This window comes from Muntiacus reevesi, chromosome 11 (genome assembly GCF_963930625.1).
Source record: "Muntiacus reevesi chromosome 11, mMunRee1.1, whole genome shotgun sequence".
NCBI lineage: Eukaryota > Metazoa > Chordata > Mammalia > Artiodactyla > Cervidae > Muntiacus > Muntiacus reevesi.
The window spans coordinates 67,311,057-67,332,411 of NC_089259.1; the positions used below are offsets into that span (position 1 = coordinate 67,311,057).

Sequence of the window (21,355 nt, forward strand, 5' to 3'; positions counted from 1 at the left end):
GCTGACCGTCCTCGGACCAGTGATGTGACCTCACTGAGTCTCAGTTTCCTCATCTGTGAAATGGGGCCAGTGCTTCCTGTGAGCTTATTGTGAGGATTAGAGATAATCAGCATCAGGGTCCAGCACAGAGTTTGGTACACAGATCTTACCCCCCAGGAGCTGAGAGAACCCATGTGCACGTGTACAAATGATGGAGCAGAATTAGATGGTCCTTCATGAGAGATGAGAGATGTAAGCAGAGCCTTAGGAACCTGGCAGGTAGAGATGAGTCCAGGATGGTTTCATGGGCGAGTGTGCTTGGGATGAGCTTGGGAAAATGGGCAGAATATTGACAGGCTGTGAGAGGAGGGGTGATTCCACATGGAAGAAAAGCTGTGAAGGAAGGCAGGGCTCCTGCTGCTTTACTCTCAAGTCCAGCCCTCCTCTGCCAGGGTCTCACGTCTTGCTCACATTTACCATCTCAGCAGTCTGCTCCCTGGTGTCTCTACTGTGAGTCTTCACCATCGCTGAAGGGCCCTTGATGTGCTTCTGGACAGATGGGATCAAATCTGCTTTGCCATTTCCTAGTTTGCCTTTAGTGTGTGTGTCTGCTGTTCAGTGGAATTGGGAAAACTCAACTTAAAGGAAACTAATGTGAATAAGAACACCTTTCTGTCAGTGGGGGGAATTGTAGTCTATACTCAAGTCAGGCTTTTCCCTTTAACATAATTGGAAAATAGTGGCTAGGAATTTAGCCTGACTTGGATTTTGTTGCAAATCCTGTGAAACTGTCTTCCCATTTGAGGCTGGTCCATAAATAATGTTCAGAGTCAACAACACAGTCGCAGTCTTGCTACCAGATTCGGAGAGATCCTGTTTCTTGTGCCCTAACTGTGCTACGTGAATGAGTGGATTAGGTGCTTTTTCTAAAACATGCTTAAGGTTGCTGTGCTATGACGTGTTACTATTTTGTTAAGCAAAATGAAACAATGTAGAATCAAAGCATAAAAGCTAAGTGGAACAGTTTGAAAAGACTTCAACAGTGAAACAGAGACCAATAACCCTGTGTGTGTGTGTGTGTGTGTGTGTGTGTGTGTGTGTATGAATGGAGGGCTGGGAACCTGTTTAAAATGGCTCATTGTTGTTCATGAAAACCAAATCAAGAGATGGTGATAACTTCTGAACTCAGCAAAGAAAGAAGATGAAATAATGATGAATTTTCATGACAGATCAATTGCTGCCTTTCATTGGATATAACCTAGTTAAGCTTTGAGTGAGCAGGGAACCTGTGTGTCTGTGTGCCTGTCAGGGAGGGTTATGATGGACACCCTTTCTTCTGTTTATGGTCACGTGCTGTGTATGTTATGACCCACCCTGTGAATGTGGTCCCACTGTTGGTTTGATGGGAAAATAGATATCAGTTACAAGTAGCAAATTATAATCAATTTCTAGTCCTTTTTCCATTTATAGAGGGTGTTCTCACTTTTGAGTTTAGTGACTCTTGTTTTTGCAGCACATTCCGTAGAAAAGGAACCTGAGACTTAGGGAGGTCAAAGGACTTGTTTATCATGCAGACTCCAGTGTGCCACCCGCTTTCTCCCCAAATTTGCTAAAGTAGGGACAGAAAGTGAGGGCGTCATCTGCAGAAAGGTACTGCTGTGTATCTTAGGTTGATGCCTGAGGGGTTTAGTAGATAATTCAAAGATTTCTAACATAATAATTTTGTAACCTAAACCTGATTGTTATCTTGTCATTTGGGGGATATTGTTGTCATTTTTTTTTTTTTTTAATTTCCGCAGATACTCTTTGGAAAATAGACTGATTTGTCCATTTACTTCTTAAATAATATTCAAATATAACTTATGGTAGATTCCCAGATCCTCAAGTCAAAGCTTCATATCCTTCTTAACTTTGAGTTTTTCCTGCTTTCACAGATAAGCATCTACTTAGTTCAGCTGATTTGCTTGGCGTACGTTGAGTACACTGTTTCTTTCCTTTTGGCTTTCCTGCCCAGCCTGCTCTTTCTGCTCCCGTTTCTTGTACAGACCTTTTCTGTCACTCTATGACTTACCTTAAGTATCACTGGGAAGACATTGGCGAGGTGTTATCCCTTCTCTGAAAGTGAGAAGCAGAGACCAAGATCAGGAAAACTGGTAACTTGAGATAAAATAAGTCCTGTGCCTTCACCTCCTGGGCCTCCAGTTCTCACACCTGTGTCTCTGGCACAGACCTTCACACCTGCATGTCCGGCTGCACTGTGACGTCACTGAGAGCTCATCTCAGCTTGTCCACAAGTAATGTCTCCTAAACCTGCCTCCACCATCTTCCCCAGCTCAGTAAATGGAGACCCTGTCCTTCCCCTTCCTCACCCCAGACACCAGAGTCTCCTCTTCTCTTATAGCCCACATCCATCCTGTTAGCAGGTCTTACAACTTTGCCTTCCAAATATGTCTGGAGTGTGACCCCGTCTCTCCATTCCCACTGTTTTCTAGCTTATTCCAGTAATGTCCTCACTTGTATCTGCCTTTACCCTTCCCCACTTACTGCCTGTTTTCTGCAAAGCACAGGAGTTTCCTTGTAAACCTCAGACCATGTCAGTCCTCCCTTCTCCCCCTCCGCCTCTTACTGGAGTGACCCCAGGCTTCCCCTGCTCTGTCTCTGCCCTCACTCCCCTCATTCTCACTCTGCTCTCCTGTCTCCGTGTCCTGAACCCCTTGGGCATCTCCCCGTGGCCTCTGCACCCGCCCCTCCCTCTGTGAGGAGCAGCTCTCCAGGTCTGCTTGAGTCCCTCCCTCCCCCAGATCTGCTCACACTCCCTCTGAGCAGAGCCCTCCCACCCCAGTGTGGACTCACATCCCTCCTTTGCTCTCCATCCCCCTGAGCCGGCTTCCTTTTCCTTCTTGTCCTCAGTCCTTGTGCTCAGGTTAATTTTCCATATCACCCATTTCCCACCGTGGAAAGAAATTCTAAGGGCTCTGTTTCCTCATGGCTGAATTCATTGTGCCCAGAATAGTGCCTGGTGTATAGTCAGTCCTCAATAAATATGTGTTAAAGTGGCAAAATGCATAAATGCTTTGAAAAAAATACAGAATGACAACAAGTGCAAAGCCCTAAGAGTTTTTTTTTTTTTTAATTTTCCTAGTTACAGTTTAGTCACTATGCAATAAGCACATTGCTGTTGATTAAACTCTTGTGTGAAGAACTGATGCTAAGAGGTTAGGATGGCAGAAGAACACATTTTAAATGTTTTGCTTTTTTTCCTTTTCTATCTCCATACAGGATTTGCAGAATTTGAAGGAAAGAGATCTAACTGTGACAGGAGATGGAGGAACCCCGCTGAGTGAAGGACAGAAAGCCCGGGTCAGCCTCGCCAGGTAAATGGGGTTTCAATGGCCATCCTGCCCCTCCTCCTCCACGGCTCCTAGTGGACGTGAGTACACAGACCCCTCTCACTGGCTGGATCTGTGTGAAGCAGAGTCTTGTCCCTTTCCTTGGGCTCCAGGAAGGAACATGACATTGTTGGACACCATTATGATTCAGAGATGAGACCCAGGGAGTGTGAAGTGTCCTTTCCTGATGTCTCTCTGTTTTCTAGAGCTGTGTATCAGGACGCAGACATCTACCTCCTGGACGATCCACTCAGCGCAGTGGATGCAGAAGTCAGCAGGCACTTGTTCAAACAGTGAGTTTGCACCTGTTTTATATAATTTCTTCTTTCCAGGAACCCTGTAGAGATCAGGGAGGGGAGCTCAGGAAAGCCTTTGTGCTCCAGGAGACTCAGCTCCCTCTGCCCTGGTGTTCCTCCCTCCCTTCCCTTCCCTCCACAGAAGATCCATCGCAGAGAAATCTTACATCATGATGAGGTCAGGACAGGAAAATACAGCAGGTGCTTCCAGTGTGTGGAGGAGAGTGGGGTCCATGCTTTAGGGAGTGAAGGATAGATGGCAGATTCCCCCATGACTTGTAGTTGATGGATCCAGACCCCAGGGATAAGAAGGGCAATGTAAAATTTTTAAATCAGAGAGTAGGACTTGGTAATCTGGTAACTGGATGCCAGTCCTTTTCCTCCATCATGTGTTGAAGGCACATTAGAAGTGAAGTTTTCAGTACTGACATAGGACTTCCGTGGAAAGACTATTGGTTTATGCTTATTAATTAATCTGTTGGTTTGGAAATACTTAATAAAGACTAGAATTTTACAAATGATTTATTTCACATCTGAATATGACTCAATTATTTCACATTGCTTCATGGATTCTTACTAGAATTAATACTTAGACCCTCATGTAGGATAACCTTGAATTTGAAACTTGGTATCAGGTTGAAGTCCTGACTCTCACTTTGTTTCTGAACTTTGTTGTCAGTGGCTCTTTCTTGGCCACAGAACTCCTGAAGGAGAATGGCTCTGATGCTTTTCTGTCCTAATACATGCTGACTGAGGCCTCTGGTGGAATATAGACTGGCCTCTTTGAAAGCCTCTTTAATTCGCTTTTTCTGAAGCAGCCTCACATCTACCCCACAGTTTGTTCCCTTGCTGTCATTCACCTTGTAAAGCCAACGAGCCTTCCAGCTGCACTTGTTAATATCCTGCTGTATACACTGAGATTGATCCCCTTACAGATGCTACTGCATGAAACCTCTCAGTTTACAAGGAGGATGGTGAGCCAGGAGAGGGGAAGGACCACACTGGGCTGAATAAGGGAGACTAGGATGCTCAGCTGTCATTCCTGCCTCTGAGGAACCTGTCTCTACATGGGGCTTGTTAAGACAGATGCCTGGGAAAGCTCAGCAGAGTCAAGCTTTAGAGAGTTTCAATACAGGGTAGGAAATACTAAGTGGAAGTGGAAGTGTCAGCTGGAGGCTTTCACTGAAGTTGGAAAGCTCCCTGTGCCCGGGGCTGGGCGGACAGTGCCCTGGGGCATGCAGGCTGGGCAGGTGTGTGGAGGCTGAGAAGAGGACCCAGTCCTTTGCTGAAGGAAGAGAAGAAGCTCAGGTGTGGAGGGAGGAGGAAGCAGGGCTGTGAGGAGGACAGCAGGCACATCCTCGCCTGGAGGAGGCGGGGTGTTCGGCAGAGAGCAGCCGTTTGAGAATTATCGCTGACAGGTCCTGTGTTAGTTTCTAGGACTGTGTCTGTCCAGGCTGCTCTCACAGGAATCAGAGCTGGGTGGCTTAGAAATAATGGAAGTTTATCTCTGTTGGTTCTGGAGGCTGAGAAAGTCCAAGTCAAGGTGCTGAGAGATTTAGCATCTGGTGAGGGTCTGATTCTGGTGTCCTCATGGGGTGGAAGGGTGAGGGAGCTCTGTGGTTCCTTTTATCAGGACACTAATCCCTTTCATGGAGGCTCCACCCTCATGACCTGATCACCTCCTGATGGCCCCAGCTCCTAATACCAACACAGTGGGGGAATGCATGAATTTTGAGGACAGAAAATTCACTCTACCAGGTTGTCACAGATGGAGGTGCTTAGAGAATAGAAATTAATTTTCTCACAGTTCTTGAGGCTGGAAGTTCAGGGTGTGGGCAGGTTTGGTTTCTGCTGAGAACACTCTCCTTGTCTACCGGTGGCATTCACCTCACTCACACGGTCTTCGCTCTGTCCTCGAGCACCCCTGTGTCTCTGTCCTTTTTATAAAAAAAGATTTTATTGAAATACAGTTAATTTACAATTTTATGTTAATTTCTTTGTACATCAAAATGACTCAGTTATACACAGATATACATTCTTTTTAATACTCTCTTCCATTATGGTTTATCTCAGGATATTGAATATCCTGAATATAGTTTGCTGCACTATACCATAGGATCTTGTTGTCTGTCCATTATACACATAATAGTTTGCATCTGCTAACCCCAAATTCCCAGTCCATCCCTCCCCCACACCCCCTCCACCCATGCAACCCCAAGTCTGTTCACGATGTCTGTGAGTCTGTTTCTGTTTTGTAGATAGGTTCATTTTTGCCATATTTTAGATTCCACATATAAGTGATACATGATATCTGCCTTTCCCATTCTGACTTACTTCACTTAGTATGATAAAGTCTAGGTCCATCCACATTTCTGCAAATGGTATTCTCTCTTTCATTTTTTTTTTAAATGGCTGAGTAGTATCGCATCGTCTGTATATACCACATCTTGTTTATCCATTCATTTGTCTATGGACATTTAGGTTATTTCCATGTTTCGGCTATTGTGAATAGTTTTGCTGTGAACATAAGGGTGCATGTGTCTTTTTGATTTATACTTTCCCCCAGATATATGCCCAGAAATGTGATTACTGGATTGTAAGATAATTGTGTTTTTAGTTATCTGAAGAATCTCTATACTGTTTTCCATAATGCCTGCAACAACTGATAATCCCACCAGCAGTGTAGGAGTGTTCCCTTTACTCCATTCCCCCTCAGCCACTGTTATTTTAATGATGGTCATTCTGACTGGTGTGAAGTGATACCTGATTGTAGTTTTGATTTGCATTTCTCCAGTAATTCACAATGGTGAGCTTCTTATGGCCATCTGATTCTGTCCTTTGGAGAAATGTCTATTTAGTTCTTCTGGCTGCTTTTCGATTGGACTTTTTGTTGTTGTTGAGTTGTATGAGCTGTTTGTATATTTTGGAAATTAGGCTCTTGTAGGTAGGATTTTCTCCTGTTCTGTAGTTTGTCTCTTCATTGTGTTTATGGTTTCCTTTACTGTGCAAAAGCTTGTAAGTCTGATTAGGTCTTGTTTGTTTACTTTTTTTAATTAAAATTAATTATTTGTTTATGGCTGTGCTGGCTCTTTGTTGCTGTGGGACTTTCTCTCTAGTTGTGATGAGCAGGGGCTTCTCTCTAGTTGCAGTGTGTGGGCTTCTCATTTCAGTGGCTCCTCTTGAGCAGAGCACCGTCTCTAGGGTGTGTGGGCTCAGTAGTTGAGGCTCTTGGGCCCCATAGCACACGCCCAGTAGTTGTGGTCCATGGACTTATTTGCTCCGTGGCATGTGGCACCCTCCAGGACCAGGGATCAAAACCATGTCTCCTGCATTGGCACATGGGTTCTTTACCAGTAAGCCACCAGGAAAGCCCTTTTTGTATATGTTTGCTTACATTTCTATTGCCTTAGGAGATTGACCTAAGAAAATGTTGGTATAATTTATGTCAGAGAAAGTTTGCCTCTAATCTCTTCTAGAGTTTTATGGTACCACATCTTATGATTAAGTCTTTAAGCCATTTTGAGTTTATTTTTGTGCATGCTGGGAGGGTGTGTTCCAACTTCATTGATTTGCAGTCCTGTGTCTCTGTCCTTGTGCCTTAGTCTCTGCCTCATCTAAGCACACCAGTCAGATTAGATTAGGTCCAGTATAATTAAGGGTAATGATTAACTCTTTAAAGTCCCTGTCACCAAATTCTAAAGTACTGATGGTTAAAGTGTCAAGTGAATTTGAGGGGACATGACTGATTTACAGTAGGTCCAGAATAGCAAAGTCAAGAGACTTCAGCAGAGTCCAGTGTGTGAGAGGGAGACGTGTAAGGAGCTCTGAGCTCTGGATCTGAGGAGCTGGGATTCCACGTCCACTAAGCAGGGTTCGTTAGTCTTTGGTGGAACCTGCCCGAATGTAAAATGTGCTCAGTGTTGGGTGATGAAAGAGTCGTGGAGATGGATGGTGGTGATGGCTGCACAACTATGTGAATGTACTTAATGCCACTGGGCTGTATGCTTAAAATTGTTAAAATGGTAAATTTCATGTTATATATATATATATTGTAACACTCATATAAATCTGCACAGTAGCACTGAATCTTTGAGAACACGAGAGAACAGGGCAGATGACACATGGTATGGCCTCCAGTTCTCTGATCTGACCTCCCATCCTCTCCTGTTCATGACTTGATGAATTTTTCATTAGAGAAGTGATGTGTCTTGTCATGAGCTCAGTGACAGGAGTTCATGCTGTGACAGCGATTCCCTACCCCCACCCTCCTGGCATCGTGAGTATCTCAGCCTCTTTATTCCCAGGACCCTACCTTGAACTCACAAATGTGTGTCATCCCATCTTGTGAACATCTGCACAAGTTCCCCATCAGGGCAGGAACAGATGCTACTGGCTGTTACATCCATGTAACAGAGGAAGGCAATTGGTGTGAAGTACGGTGTGCTGATCACAGTTCTCCTGAGTTATTTTTTGAACACAGGAGATATTTATAAAATCCTCTCAAATATTTTTGGTGTACCACTTTGGATATATACTTGAGAGAAGCAGGCTTAAGACAGTTGTTTGCTAATCAGAACCACATTCTCTAGGGTGATTTAAAGCAAAAGCAGAGAGCATGAAAGCAATTTAGGAAATGACTTATCAGCAACTGGAGAGTGTTCTCAAGTTAGAGAACTGGATGGAACAATATGCTATGAGAGATGGTGGTCATGTGGAAGCTTAGTCATATGAAAGGTTCTGTATCAAAAGTGAATGAATCACACTTCTACTTACGATGAACAGATTCCTTCAGGCATGAAGGAAGGTCATTAAGGTTTGTGAGTTTTACAACTTATGCTGTGAACACTAAATGGGTTCTGTCACCCACAGAAGGTGAGGGGCCTTAGGTGAACTGATGCCGTCTCACATGTGTCCAGCTGTGGATCCTCTCCTGATTCAGCCCCACATCCCAGACCCCCACCTCCTGCATTATCAAGTCTTCGGGTCTGTCCTGATCAGACTCCTGCGCTGCTGTCTACACAGCTCACATCTCCTGCTCCAGCCCTTTTCAGACCCCTCTTCACATTCAGGAAGCAGCTTCAGGTCCTCAAACAGAGAACAGGCTTCCTTGCCATCGAACCCCCTCAGCCTTTCCAGCTCCACACCCACTCGATATCCAGCTGTAATGGCTCTGTGGGGGTCCTTTCTCACCCCGTCTATCTGTATATACTGGTCCCTCTGTCCCAGAGTCAGGGAGCAGTGCACAGGACCCAGAAGGAAGGTGGGCCCTGCTGTTCCCTCCTTCTCCTCCAGGGGGCGCCCGTGCCCGCTGTCTTCCTATAGCCCTCAGGGGATGCCTTTGACCATTTATGAGTACCCCCACCTGTCCCCAAGCTGTGAATGCAGGAAGGCACCTCAGCCCAGCATGTTCTGTCCAAGGACCCCTGCACTTGCTGTGTCTTCTTTCAGGATGTTTCCCCAGACAGTCTCAGGGCTTCCGTGTCTCCCCAGAAAAGTGAAAGTCATTCAGTCATGTCCGACTCTTTGTGACCTCAAGGACTATACAGTCAATGGAATTCTCCATGCCAGAATACTGAAGTGGGTGGCCTTTCCCTTCTCTAAGGGATCTTCCCAACCCAGGGATCGAATCCAGGTCTCTTGCATTGCACGCTGATTCTTTAGCAGCTGAGCCACAGGGGAATCCCAGCAATACTGGAGTGGGTAGTCTATCCCTTCTCCAGGATATCTTTCCGACCCAGGAATTGAATTAGGGTCTCCTGTGTTGCAGGCAGATTCTTTACCAGCTGAGCTGTCAGGGACCAGCTCTTATATAGGATTATATGTGGTATTATAGCATTAACACAGCCTTTATATAGGGGTTTCCCTAGTGGCTCAGACAGTAAAGCGTCTGTCTGCAATGCGGGAGACCCAGGTTTGATCTCTGGGTTAGGAAGATCCCCTGGAGAAGGAAATGGCAACCCATTCCAGTATCCTTGCCTGGATATCCCATGGACGGAGGAGCCTGGTAGGCTACAGTCCACAGGGTCGCAAAGAGTCGGACACGACTGAGCGACTTCACTTTTCACTTTTCTATATAGGAATACCAGTTAAACAACTGGTTGCTGCTCAGTAATTTCTATGGCATGTCTTGGAAATCTTTAAAAACTTGGAAAATAGTGCATTTTCCTAATGATTTGGATGAAAGCATTATCTAGGAAAAATTCAACCCCATGAACTGCAGCACACCAGCACACCTGTCCATCACCAACTCCCAGAGTCTACCCAAACCCATGTCCATTGAGCCAGTGATGCCATCCAGCCATCTCATCCTCTGTCGTCCCCTTCTCCTCCTGCCCAGAATCCCTCCCAGCATCAGGGTCTTTTCAAATGAGTCAGCTGTTTGCATGAGGTGGCCAAAGCATTGAAGTTTCAGCTTCAACATCAGTCCTTCCAATGAGCAGCTGGGATTGATTTCCTTTAGGATGGACTGGTTGGATATCCTTGCAGTCCAAGGGGCTCTCAAGAGTCTTCTCCAACACCACAGTTCAAAAGCATCAATTTTTCAGTGCTTTACTTTCTTCATAGTCCAATTCTCACATCCATACATGACCACTGGAAAAACCATAGCCTTCACTAGATGGACCTTTGTTGACAAAGTAATGTCTCTGCTTTTTAATATGCTGTCTAAGTTGGTCATAAATTTCCTTCCAAGGAGTAAGCATCTTTTAATTTCATGGCTATAGTCACCATGATTTTGGAGCCTCCCAAAATGAAGTTAGCCACTGTTTCCACTGTTTCCCCATCTATTTGCCATGAAGTGATGGAACCAGATGCCATGATTTTGGTTTTCTGAATGTTGAGCTTTAAGCCAACTTTTTCACTCTCCTCTTTCACTTTCATCAAGAGGCCGTTTAGTTCTTCTTCACTTTCTGCCTTAAGGGTGGTGTCATCTGCATATCTGAGGTTATTGCTATTTCTCCCGGCAATCTTGATTCCAGCTTGTGCTTCCTCCAGCCTAGCAGTTCTCATGATGTACTCTGCATATAAGTTAAATAAACAGGGTGACAATATACAGCCTTGACGTACTCCTTTTCCTATTTGGAACCGGTCTGTTGTTCCATGTTTAATTCTAACTGTTGCTTCCTGACCTGCATTCAGGTTTCTCAAGAGGCAGGTCGGGTGGTCTGGTATTCCCATCTCTTTCAGAATTTTCCACAGTTTATTGTTATCTACACAGTCAAAGGCTTTGGCATAGTCAGAGTTAGGTTCAAATTTGCTGGGGATAAATGTAAGAACCTAATCAGATTAATTGATCTATGTTTAATTTTTATTATTATTTCGTACGTAACTGCAGATTTTTTTTTTAATATTATTTTATTAGTTGGAGGCCAATCACCTCACAATATTTCAGTGGGTTTTGTCATACATTGACATGAATCAGCCATATAGTTACACGTATTCCCCATCCCGATCCCCCTCCCACCTCCCTCTCCACCCGACTCCTCAGGGTCCTCCCAGTGCACCAGGCCCGAGCACTTGTCTCATGCATCTCACCTGGGCTGGTGCTCTGTTTTACCATAGATAATATACATGCTGTTCTTTCAAAACATCCCACCCTCACGTTCTCCCCCAGAGTTCAAAAGTCTGCTCTGTACTTCTGTGTCTCTTTTTCTGTTTTGCATATAGGGTTATCGCTACCATCTATCTAAATTCCGTATATATGTGTTAGTATGCTATAATGGTCTTTATCTTTCTGACTTACTTCACTCTGTATAATGGGCTCCAGTTTCATCCATCTCATTAGAACTGATTCAAATGAATTCTTTTTAACGGCTGAGTAATATTCCATGGTGTATATGTACCACAGCTTCCTTATCCATTCATCTGCTGATGGGCATCTAGGTTGCTTCCATGTCCTGGCTATTATAAACAGTGCTGCGATGAACATTGGGGTGCATGTGTCTCTTTCAGATCTGGATTCCTCAGTGTGTATGCCCAGAAGTGGTATTGCTGGGTCATATGGCAGTTCTATTTCCAGTTTTTTAAGAAATCTCCACACTGTTTTCCATAGTGGCTGTACTAGTTTGCATTCCCACCAACAGTGTAAGAGGGTTCCCTTTTCTCCACACCCTCTCCAGCATTTATTGCTTGTAGACTTTTGGATAGCAGCCATCCTGACTGGCGTGTAATGGTACCTCATTGTGGTTTTGATTTGCATTTCTCTGATGATGAGTGATGTTGAGCATCTTTTCGTGTGTTTGTTAGCCATCTGTATGTCTTCTTTGGAGAAATGTCTGTTTAGTTCTTTGGCCCATTTTTTGATTGGTTCGTTTATTTTTCTGGAATTGAGCTTCAGGAGTTGCTTGTATATTTTTCAGATTAATCCTTTGTCTGTTTCCTCATTTGTTATTATTTTCTCCCAATCTGAGGGCTGTCTTTTCACCTTACTTATAGTTTCCTTTGTTGTGCAAAAGCTTTTAATTTTCATTAGGTCCCATTTGTTTATTTTTGCTTTTATTTCCAATATTCTGGGAGGTGGGTCATAGAAGATCTTGCTGTGATTTATGTCGGAGAGTGTTTTGCCTATGTTCTCCTCTAGGAGATTTATAGTTTCTGGTCTTACATTTAGATCTTTAATCCATTTTGAGTTTATTTTTGTGTATGGTGTTAGAAAGTGTTCTAGTTTCATTCTTTTACAAGTGGTTGACCAGTTTTCCCAGCACCACTTGTTAAAGAGATTGTCTTTTTTCCATTGTATGTCCTTGCCTCCTTTGTCAAAGATGAGGTGTCCATAGTTTCGTGGATTTATCTCTGGGCTTTCTATTCTGTTCCATTGATCTATATTTCTGTCTTTGTGCCAGTACCAGACTTTCTTGATGACTGTGGCTTTGTAGTACAGTCTGAAGTCAGGCAGGTTGATTCCTCCAGTTCCATTCTTCTTTCTCAAGATTACTTTGGCTATTCGAGGTTTTCTGTATTTCCATACAAATTGTGAAATTATTTGTTCTAGTTCTGTGAAAAATACCGTTGGTAGCTTGATAGGGATTGCATTGAATCTATAGATTGCTTTGGGTAGAATGGCCATTTTGACAATATTGATTCTTCCAATCCATGAACACGGTATGTTTCTCCAACTGTTTGTGTCCTCTTTGATTTCTTTCATCAGTGTTTTATAGTTTTCTATGTATAGGTCTTTTGTTTCTTTAGGTAGATATACTCCTAAGTATTTTATTCTTTGTGTTGCAATGGTGAATGGTATTGTTTCCTTAATTTCTCTTTCTGTTTTCTCATTGTTAGTGTATAGGAATGCAAGGGATTTCTGTGTGTTAATTTTATATCCTGCAACTTTACTATATCAATTAATTAGCTCTAGTAATTTTCTGGAAGAGTCTTTAGGGTTTTCTATGTAGAGGATCATGTCATCTGCAAACAGCGAGAGTTTCACTTCTTCTTTTCCTATCTGGATTCCTTTTATGTCTTTTTCTGCTCTGATTGCTGTGGCCAAAACTTTCAACACTATGTTGAATAGTAGTGGTGAGAGTGGGCATCCTTGTCTTGTTCCTGATTTCAGAGGAAATGCTTTCAATTTTTCACCATTGAGGGTGATGCTTGCTGTGGGTTTGTCATATATAGCTTTTATTATGTTGAGGTATGTTCCTTCTATTTCTGCTTTCTGGAGAGTTTTAATCATAAATGAGTGTTGAATTTTGTCAAAGGCTTTCTCTGCATCTATTGAGATAATCATATGGTTTTTATCTTTCAATTTGTTAATGTGGTGTATTACGTTGATTGATTTGCAGATATTAAAGAATCCTTGCATTCCTGGGATAAAGCCCACTTGGTCATGGTGTATGATTTTTTTAATATGTTGTTGGATTCTGTTTGCTAGAATTTTGTTAAGGATTTTTGCATCGATGTTCATCAGTGATATTGGCCTGTAGTTTTCTTTTTTTGTGGCATCTTTGTCTGGTTTTGGAATTAGGGTGATGGTGGCCTCATAGAATGAGTTTGGAAGTTTACCTTCTTCTGCAATTTTCTGGAAGAGTTTGAGTAAGATAGGTGTTAGCTCTTCTCTAAATTTTTGGTAGAATTCAGCTGTGAAGCCATCTGGTCCTGGGCTTTTGTTTGCTGGAAGATTTCTGATTACAGTTTCGATTTCCTTGCTTGTGATGGCTCTGTTAAGATCTTCTATTTCTTCCTGGTTCAGTTTTGGAAAGTTATACTTTTCTAAGAATTTGTCCATTTCATCCAAGTTGTCCATTTTATTGGCATAGAGCTGCTGGTAGTAGTCTCTTATGATCCTTTGGATTTCAGTGTTGTCTGTTGTGATCTCACCCTTTTCATTTCTAATTTTGTTAATTTGGTTCTTCTCTCTTTGTTTCTTAATGAGTCTTGCTAATGGTTTGTCAATTTTGTTTATTTTTTCAAAAAACCAGCTTTTAGCTTTGTTGATTTTTGCTATGGTCTCTTTAGTTTCTTTTGCATTTATTTCTGCCCTAATTTTTAAGATTTCTTTCCTTCTGCTAACCCTGGGGTTCTTCATTTCTTCGTTCTCTAATTGCTTTAGGTGTAGAGTTAGGTTATTTATTTGGCTTTTTTCTTGTTTCTTGATGTGTGCCTGTAATGCTATGAACCTTCCCCTTAGCACTGCTTTTACAGTGTCCCATAGGTTTTGGGTTGTTGTGTTTTCATTTTCATTTATTTCTATACATATTTTGATTTCTTTTTTGATTTCTTCTATGATTTGTTGGTTATTCAGAAGCGTGTTATTTAGCCTCCATATGTTTGAATTTTTAACAATTTTTTTCCTGTAATTGAGATCTAATCTTACTGCACTGTGGTCAGAAAAGATGACTGGAATGATTTCAATTATTTTGAATTTTCCAAGACCAGATTTATGGCCCAGGATGTGATCTATTCTGGAGAAGGTTCCGTGTGCACTTGAGAAAAAGGTGAAGTTGATTGTTTTGGGGTGAAATGTCCTATAGATATCAATTAGGTCTAGCTGGTCCATTGTATCATTTAAGGTTTGTGTTTCCTTGTTGATTTTCTGTTTAGTTGATCTATCCATAGTTGTGAGTGGGGTATTAAAGTCTCCCACTATTATTGTGTTACTATTAATTTCCTCTTTCATACTCGTTAGTGTTTGCCGTACATATTGCGGTGCTCCTATGTTGGGTGCATATATATTTATAATTGTTATATATTCTTCTTGGATTGATCCTTTGATCATTATGTAGTGTCCTTCTTTGTCTCTTTTCACAGCCTTTATTTGAAAGTCTATTTTATCTGATATGAGTATTGTGACTCCTGCTTTCTTTTGGTCTCCATTTGCGTGAAATATTTTTTTCCAGCCCTTCACTTTCAGTCTGTATGTGTCCCTTGTTTTGAGGTGGGTCTCTTGTAGACAGCATATATAGGGGTCTTGTTTTTGTATCCATTCAGCCAATCTTTGTCTTTTGGTTGGGGCATTCAACCCATTTACATTTAAGGTAATTATTGATAGGTGTGGTCCCGTTGTCATTTACTTTGTTGTTTTGGGTTCACGTTTATACAACCTTTCTGCATTTCCTGTCTAGAGAAGATCCTTTAGCATTTGTTGAAGAGCTGGTTTGGTGGTGCTGAATTCTCTCAGCTTTTGCTTGTCTGTAAAGCTTTTGAATTCTCCTTCATATCTGAATGAGATCCTTGCTGGGTACAGTAATCTAGGTTGTAGGTTATTCTCTTTCATTACTTTCAGTATGTCCTGCCATTCCCTTCTGGCCTGGAGGGTTTCTATTGATAGATCAGCTGTTATCCTTATAGGAATCCCTTTGTGTGTTATTTGTTGTTTCTCCCTTGCTGCTTTTAGTATTTGTTCTTTGTGTTTGATCTTTGTTAATTTGATTAATATGTGTCTTGGGGTGTTTCGCCTTGGGTTTATCCTGTTTGGGACTCTCTGGGTTTCTTGTACTTGGGTGGCTATTTCCTTCCCCATTTTAGGGAAGTTTTCAGCTATTATCTCCTCGAGTATTTTCTCATGGCCTTTCTTTTTGTCTTCTTCTTCTGGGACTCCTATGATTCGAATGTTGGGGCATTTCACATTGTCCCAGAGGTCCCTGAGGTTGTCCTCATTTCTTTTGATCCTTTTTTCTTTTTTCCTCTCTGCTTCATTTATTTCCACCATTTTATCTTCTACCTCACTTATCCTATCTTCTGTCTCCGTTATTCTACTCTTTTTTCCCTCCAGAGTGTTTTTGATCTCATTCATTGCATTATTCATTTTTAATTGACTCTTTTTCATTTCTTCTAGATCTTTATTAAACATTTCTTGCATCTTTTCAATCTTTGTCTCCAGGCTATTTATCTGTACCTCCATTTTGCTTTCAAGATTTTGGATCATTTTTATTATCATTATTCTAAATTCTTTTTTAGGTAGATTCCCTATCTCCTCCTCTTTTGTTTGACTTGATGGGCTTTTTTCATGTTCCTTTACCTGTTGGGTATTTCTCTGCCTTTTCATCTTGTTTAGATTGCTGTGTCTGGAGTGGGCTTTCTGTATTCTGGAGGTCTGTGGTTCCTTTTTATTGTGGAGGTTTTACCCAGTGGGTGGGGTTAGACGATTGGCTTGTCAAGGTTTCCTGATTAGCGAAGCTTGCGTCAGTGTTCTGGTGTGCGGATCTTGATTTCTTCTCTTTGGATAGCAATGGAGTGCCCAGTAATGAGTTTTGAGATGTGTCTGTGTGTTAGGTGTGACCTTGGGCAGTCTGTATGTTGACGTTCACGGCAATGTTCCTGCATTGCTGGAGAATTTGCGTGGTATGTCGTGCTCTAAAACTTATTGGCTCTTGGGTGGTGGTTGGTTTCGGTGCAGGTATGGAGGCTTTTGTGCAGTCACTTATTACTTAAAGATCCATGTAGTCAGGAGTTTTCTGGTGTTCTCAGGTTTTGGGCTTAAGTCTCCTGCTTCTGGATTTCAGTTTTATTCTTCCTGTAGTCTCAGGACTTCTCCAACTATACAGCACTGATAATAAAACTTCTAGGTTAATGGTGGAAAGTTTCTCCCCCGTTAGGGATATCCAGAGAGGTTCACTGAGTTACATGGAGAAGAGGAGAGGGAGGAGGGATATAGAGATGGGCAGGAGGAGAAAGAGGAGGACTCAAGAGGAGAGAGACAGATCTACGAAGTTGTCTGATCCCAGAGTGTTCTCCGTAGCCCAGACACCCACAAAGATTCACAGAATTGGATTGGGAAGAGAAGGGGAAAGGAGGAAATAGAGGTGTTCTGAGGTAGTAAACAGAGTCAAGATTGGGAGAGAATAATCAACACACTCCTGAATAAAAATGGGAGCTGAATATTGGATTCTTAAATGTTCACAATTTATATCATATACTGAAAAACAAAAATTAAAAATCTAGAGTAGAGGTTAGACTCTTAAAAATACTATATTAAAAACAAAAACCAAAACACACAAAAGAAATTTTAGAAATATATATGAAGTTTGGTATAAAAATAGGGCTTCTCTTCTTTTTTTTTCTTTTTTTCTCTTTCTTCTGTAAGGTTATAGTGTATTGAAAATGAAAATTAAGGCGTAGTAAAAGGAGTGCTAGAGGGCTTTAAAAGAAATAAGAGAAAAAGAAAAAGAGAAAATAGAAGAGAAGAAGAAAAAAGAAAAGAAAAAAGAAGAAAAAAAGAGAAAAAAGAAAGAAAAAAAATTGTTTTGCCTAATTAAAAAAAATCGTAAAAATCTATGAAAATGAAAGTTAAGGAGTAATGGGGGAGTAATAGGGAATTTTTAAAGGAAAATAAAAGAGAACCAAGAAAAAAGAAAAAAAATTTTTTTTTTCCTTACTTAAAAAAAAGAAAAAAGAAAAGAAAAAGAAAAAATATATCTAGGAATTTCTCTGCAGCTGTTGCGGTCAGTGTGGGTTCGGCTCAGCTTCAGATAGCTCCTTGTTCCAGCTTACACTTCTCGATATCTACAGGCCCTTCCGCTGTAGTCAGTCGGTGTTTTCTTCAGAGATTTTAATCTGTTGCACCGGTCCCTTCTGAAGCGGTTCCCTTTGTTTATTTGGGTTCTGTTGCCGGTCTCTTCCGCGCCTAATTTCCGCCCTGACACAGGGGGCGGAGGTGGATTCTTATTCAGGTAGCTAGTTCCGTCGCGCTGCGGGGAGGGGCTGTGCGGGGAGGGGCCGGCGCTCCCGGAAGAGGCATGCGCTCTTTTCTCGGTCTGCGCTGCTCAGGCTCCGGGCTGCTCTGTCTGAAGCGCGCGCCACGCTGCGCGCGGCTCCAGCCCTCGGGCGATTCACAAAAGCGCGGCACACAAAGCTGGGCCCGCGCTCCGTCCCCACGCCGCCCGAGCGGCCCAGGCAGCCAGGTGCCTGACGGGCGCTCTCTCCCCGGGTGCGGCGCGTCTTCTGCCCTGCGCGGTCCCAGTCTCAGTCCCCGCCGGCGCCAGTCGGGCGTGTGCGCCCTCTGCCCTCCGCGTCCCCAGCCCCAGTTCCCGCCCGCGCCGGTCGGGCGCCCGCGCCCTCCGTCTCGCCAGGACCCTCCCAGCGGACTTCGGTCGCCCAGAATCTCGGTCCCTTTGTTCTGCGAACAGCTGGCAGTGTGTTCGGGCCGGTTAATTTTCTCTCTCTTTGCTCTCCCACAGTTCAAGCTGGGAACTCACAAAAGCTCCCTCCGATTGTCCTCAGGGCACTCAGGCCCTGATCCAGCCCCAAGTAATGCCGCCAGCTCCTCTCCGTTCCGCCCCCACTTGCTGGTGGCGGATGCGGGCGTCTGGGGTACTTTTCTGCTGGGAGTTGCTTTTAGGCTCGTAATCTGTGGGTTTTATTTATTGTATCCCTCCCAGTCAGATTCAAACTCTTGAGATTCCAACACTTCCCCCAGGCCCGCCAGTGTGAGGGTTTCCCAGTGTCTGGGAACGTCCTCTATTAAGTCCCTTCCCCGGGACGGATCTCCGTCCTTAGCTCTTTTGTCTCGCTTTTTATCTTTTATATTTTGTCCTACCTCCTTTCGAAGACAATGGGCTGCTTTTCTGGGCGCCTGATGACCTCAGCTAGCGATCAGAAGTTGTTTTGTGAAGTTTGCTCTGCGTTCAGTTATTTTTTTTGATGAATTTCTAGGAGAGAAAGTGGTCTCTCCGTCCTACTCCTCCGCCATCTTGGCTCCTCCCCCCTTATCAAACTGCAGATTTTTGACTACTGTGTAGTCTTTGTCTTATTTTTTTCAAAATATGTTTCCTGTTTGAAGCACCCCCATTAATGTACATTTGCATACTGTGCCTTTTACATTTGTAGGTGTATTCGTCAGACCTTGAAGGAGAAAATCACAATCTTAGTAACTCATCAAATGCAGTACCTAGAAGATACAAGTCAGATTCTGATACTGAAAGATGTAAGTAGTTTCTAGAAGTCTGGGGAATTGCTTTTCTCTCAGGTGTGTTGAAGGACAGACATCCCTGCAGGTCATTCTCCTTGGATTCATGGTAAACACCCCCTTCTCAGAGCAGGGAGTGTTCATGCCTTGGAGGATGAACCCAAAGACCTGTAACCCACCAGCTTCCTGTCCATGGGAATTCCAGGCAACAATACTGGACAGGGTGGCCATGGCCTCCTCCAGGAGATCTTCCTGACTCAGGGGTCAAACCTGAGTCTCTTACTATCGAATCCTGTCTCATTGGCAGTCAGGTTCTTTACCACTGGCACCAACTGGGAAGTCCAGAAATGTCACTACTACACTCTAAGCCACATAAACCCTAAAGTATATAAAAGTGCTACTACAGTGTTACTAAATCATCACCGTTCTGATGAAATCTGTTAAGAATAATGATTCAATTTTATTTAGAAGTTTTTATTTTCCTTTTTCACAACTTAAGTTAAAATGTGTCACTTAGAAATTAGAGATACTGACATCTGATTGTATCTAAGTGATTGTTATACACAGTTTGCCTAAAGAGCATCTACCATTAACTCCAGAAGTGAGGTTGGGTAGCCGAGCAGCCGGGTCAGAGACATCCTCTCTGCTGGTGTCTCCAGTTGCTGGTCTCACTGCCCAGGGCTCTATGTGTCCAATACGTGTGGGAGCCTGTGCAGCAGGAGGACAAGGCCCTGCCTACACGGGGCTCCTGTTCTTATGGGAAGGATGTGACAGAGAGAGAGGTGGGCTGACATCCTGGCTGCCTCCCTGAGGAGCTGGTGCCTCACAAGATCTGAGTGACATGAAGGTGGGGGCCACACAGTCACCTGGGGGAGGGAGTCTGAGGCAGGGGATCCTCAGGAAGCAGCTGACCTGGCAGGTTGGAGAAATGGCAGGAAGACCAGTGTGTCTGAGGAGAGCGAGCAGGGGGACATGGTGGGAGCTGGTCTGTGAGCAGTAGACAATGGGCTATTGTGGGATGGAAGTCATCGGACAGTCCCGAGCAGAGGAGGGATGTGGTCTGATGTGGATTTGAAAGATTCCTCTGATGGTCACTGGAGGGGTGACAGAAGAAGCAGTTAGGAATCTTAGTAAAGCTGAGGAGACAGAAGTGTCGGCTCAGGCTAGAGTATCAGTTTCTAGAGCTGCCGTAACCAAGTGCTGCAAACTGGGTGACATTAAAACAGCAGAGGTTTATCGTCTCCCTGTTCTGGAGGCTCCAAGTTCCAAATCCAGGTGCTGGCAGGGATGTGCTCTCCTGAAGGCTCCAGGGGAGAATCCTTCCCTCCAGCCTCTGGTGTTCACCAGCCTTCCTTGGTGTTCCTTGGCTTCCAGCTGCAGCACTGTGGTCTCTGCCTCTGATGTCACATGGCCGTTGTCCCTGTGTCAGTCTGGGTCTCATAAGGACATCAGTCATATTGGATGTAGGGTCACCCTACTCCAGGGTGACCTCGTCTTAACTTGATTACATCTGCAAAGACCCAGCTTCCAAATAGGGTCATGTTCACAGGTGTCATGTTTGAACTTATCTTTTTGAGGAGGGGGCACCATCCAACCCACAACTCCTAGCATGGTTGGGGGTGGGGTGGAGAGTAGTGAGAAGTGTTCAGACTTAGAGGTCATTTGATGCTTCAGTCCTTGGCTCATTTGCCTCTGTGTCTCAGCACCTTTGTCATTAACCCCTGACTGTTCCATAGGCCCTTGGTCAAATTCCTGACTTAAGAAATGAATTTCTGCTCTAAGAAAGATTATTAGAATGCAGAACCTCTGTCTCTCTGGAAGCAGTTCCATGTGTTGACTCCTACCTGCTCCTCTAGGAATGGGAAGGGGGTGGTCGTTAAGGTTTTTTGAGCTTGAGAGCAGTTGATTTCATGTGCAGAGGGTGCGATTCTAGTGTGTAAACCCCAGTGTTGACAGTGTCATGAACATAGGATCAGTGGGCAGGAGAATAACCTATTTCTTTTGTCCCTAGATGTTTTAGGGTCCCCTTATTACTTCCTTTGAGGACACTATCCCCAATTTTACTAACAAAGCAACTATTTGTCCACTGGTGAGCACCCTTGGATGAGTTGGGGTCTGTCCACACTGTGGGGTCCCTCTCTCATGGCAGAGGGGGATGGCAGCCCCCTTGTCCTCTTGAAATTGTCAGAGCTTGGCTGCTGAGTGCAACTGCTGTCTTTGCACTACCAGTCATTTCATTGTGTATATTACAGGTATCTAGTGGTGAGCACTAATTTCCTTAAAGAGGTGTATGAATTTTGCCTCCCAAGTGGAACAAGACACGCTATATCCTACATAAGTTTCTAGTTCTG

At 43.6% G+C, this 21,355-nt stretch overlaps 1 protein-coding gene across 1 annotated transcript in view; it reads left to right on the forward strand.

Annotated features, from left to right (window-relative positions):
* Nucleotides 1-21,355, forward strand: part of LOC136144150 (ATP-binding cassette sub-family C member 4-like) — a 140,793-nt gene that overhangs the window by 45,626 nt on the left and 73,812 nt on the right. The window contains exons 12-14 of the mRNA XM_065901808.1: nucleotides 3,259-3,353; nucleotides 3,575-3,661; nucleotides 18,926-19,022. Coding sequence (XP_065757880.1) covers nucleotides 3,259-3,353; nucleotides 3,575-3,661; nucleotides 18,926-19,022 — 279 coding nt within the window. The remainder of the gene's footprint in view (nucleotides 1-3,258; nucleotides 3,354-3,574; nucleotides 3,662-18,925; nucleotides 19,023-21,355) is intronic.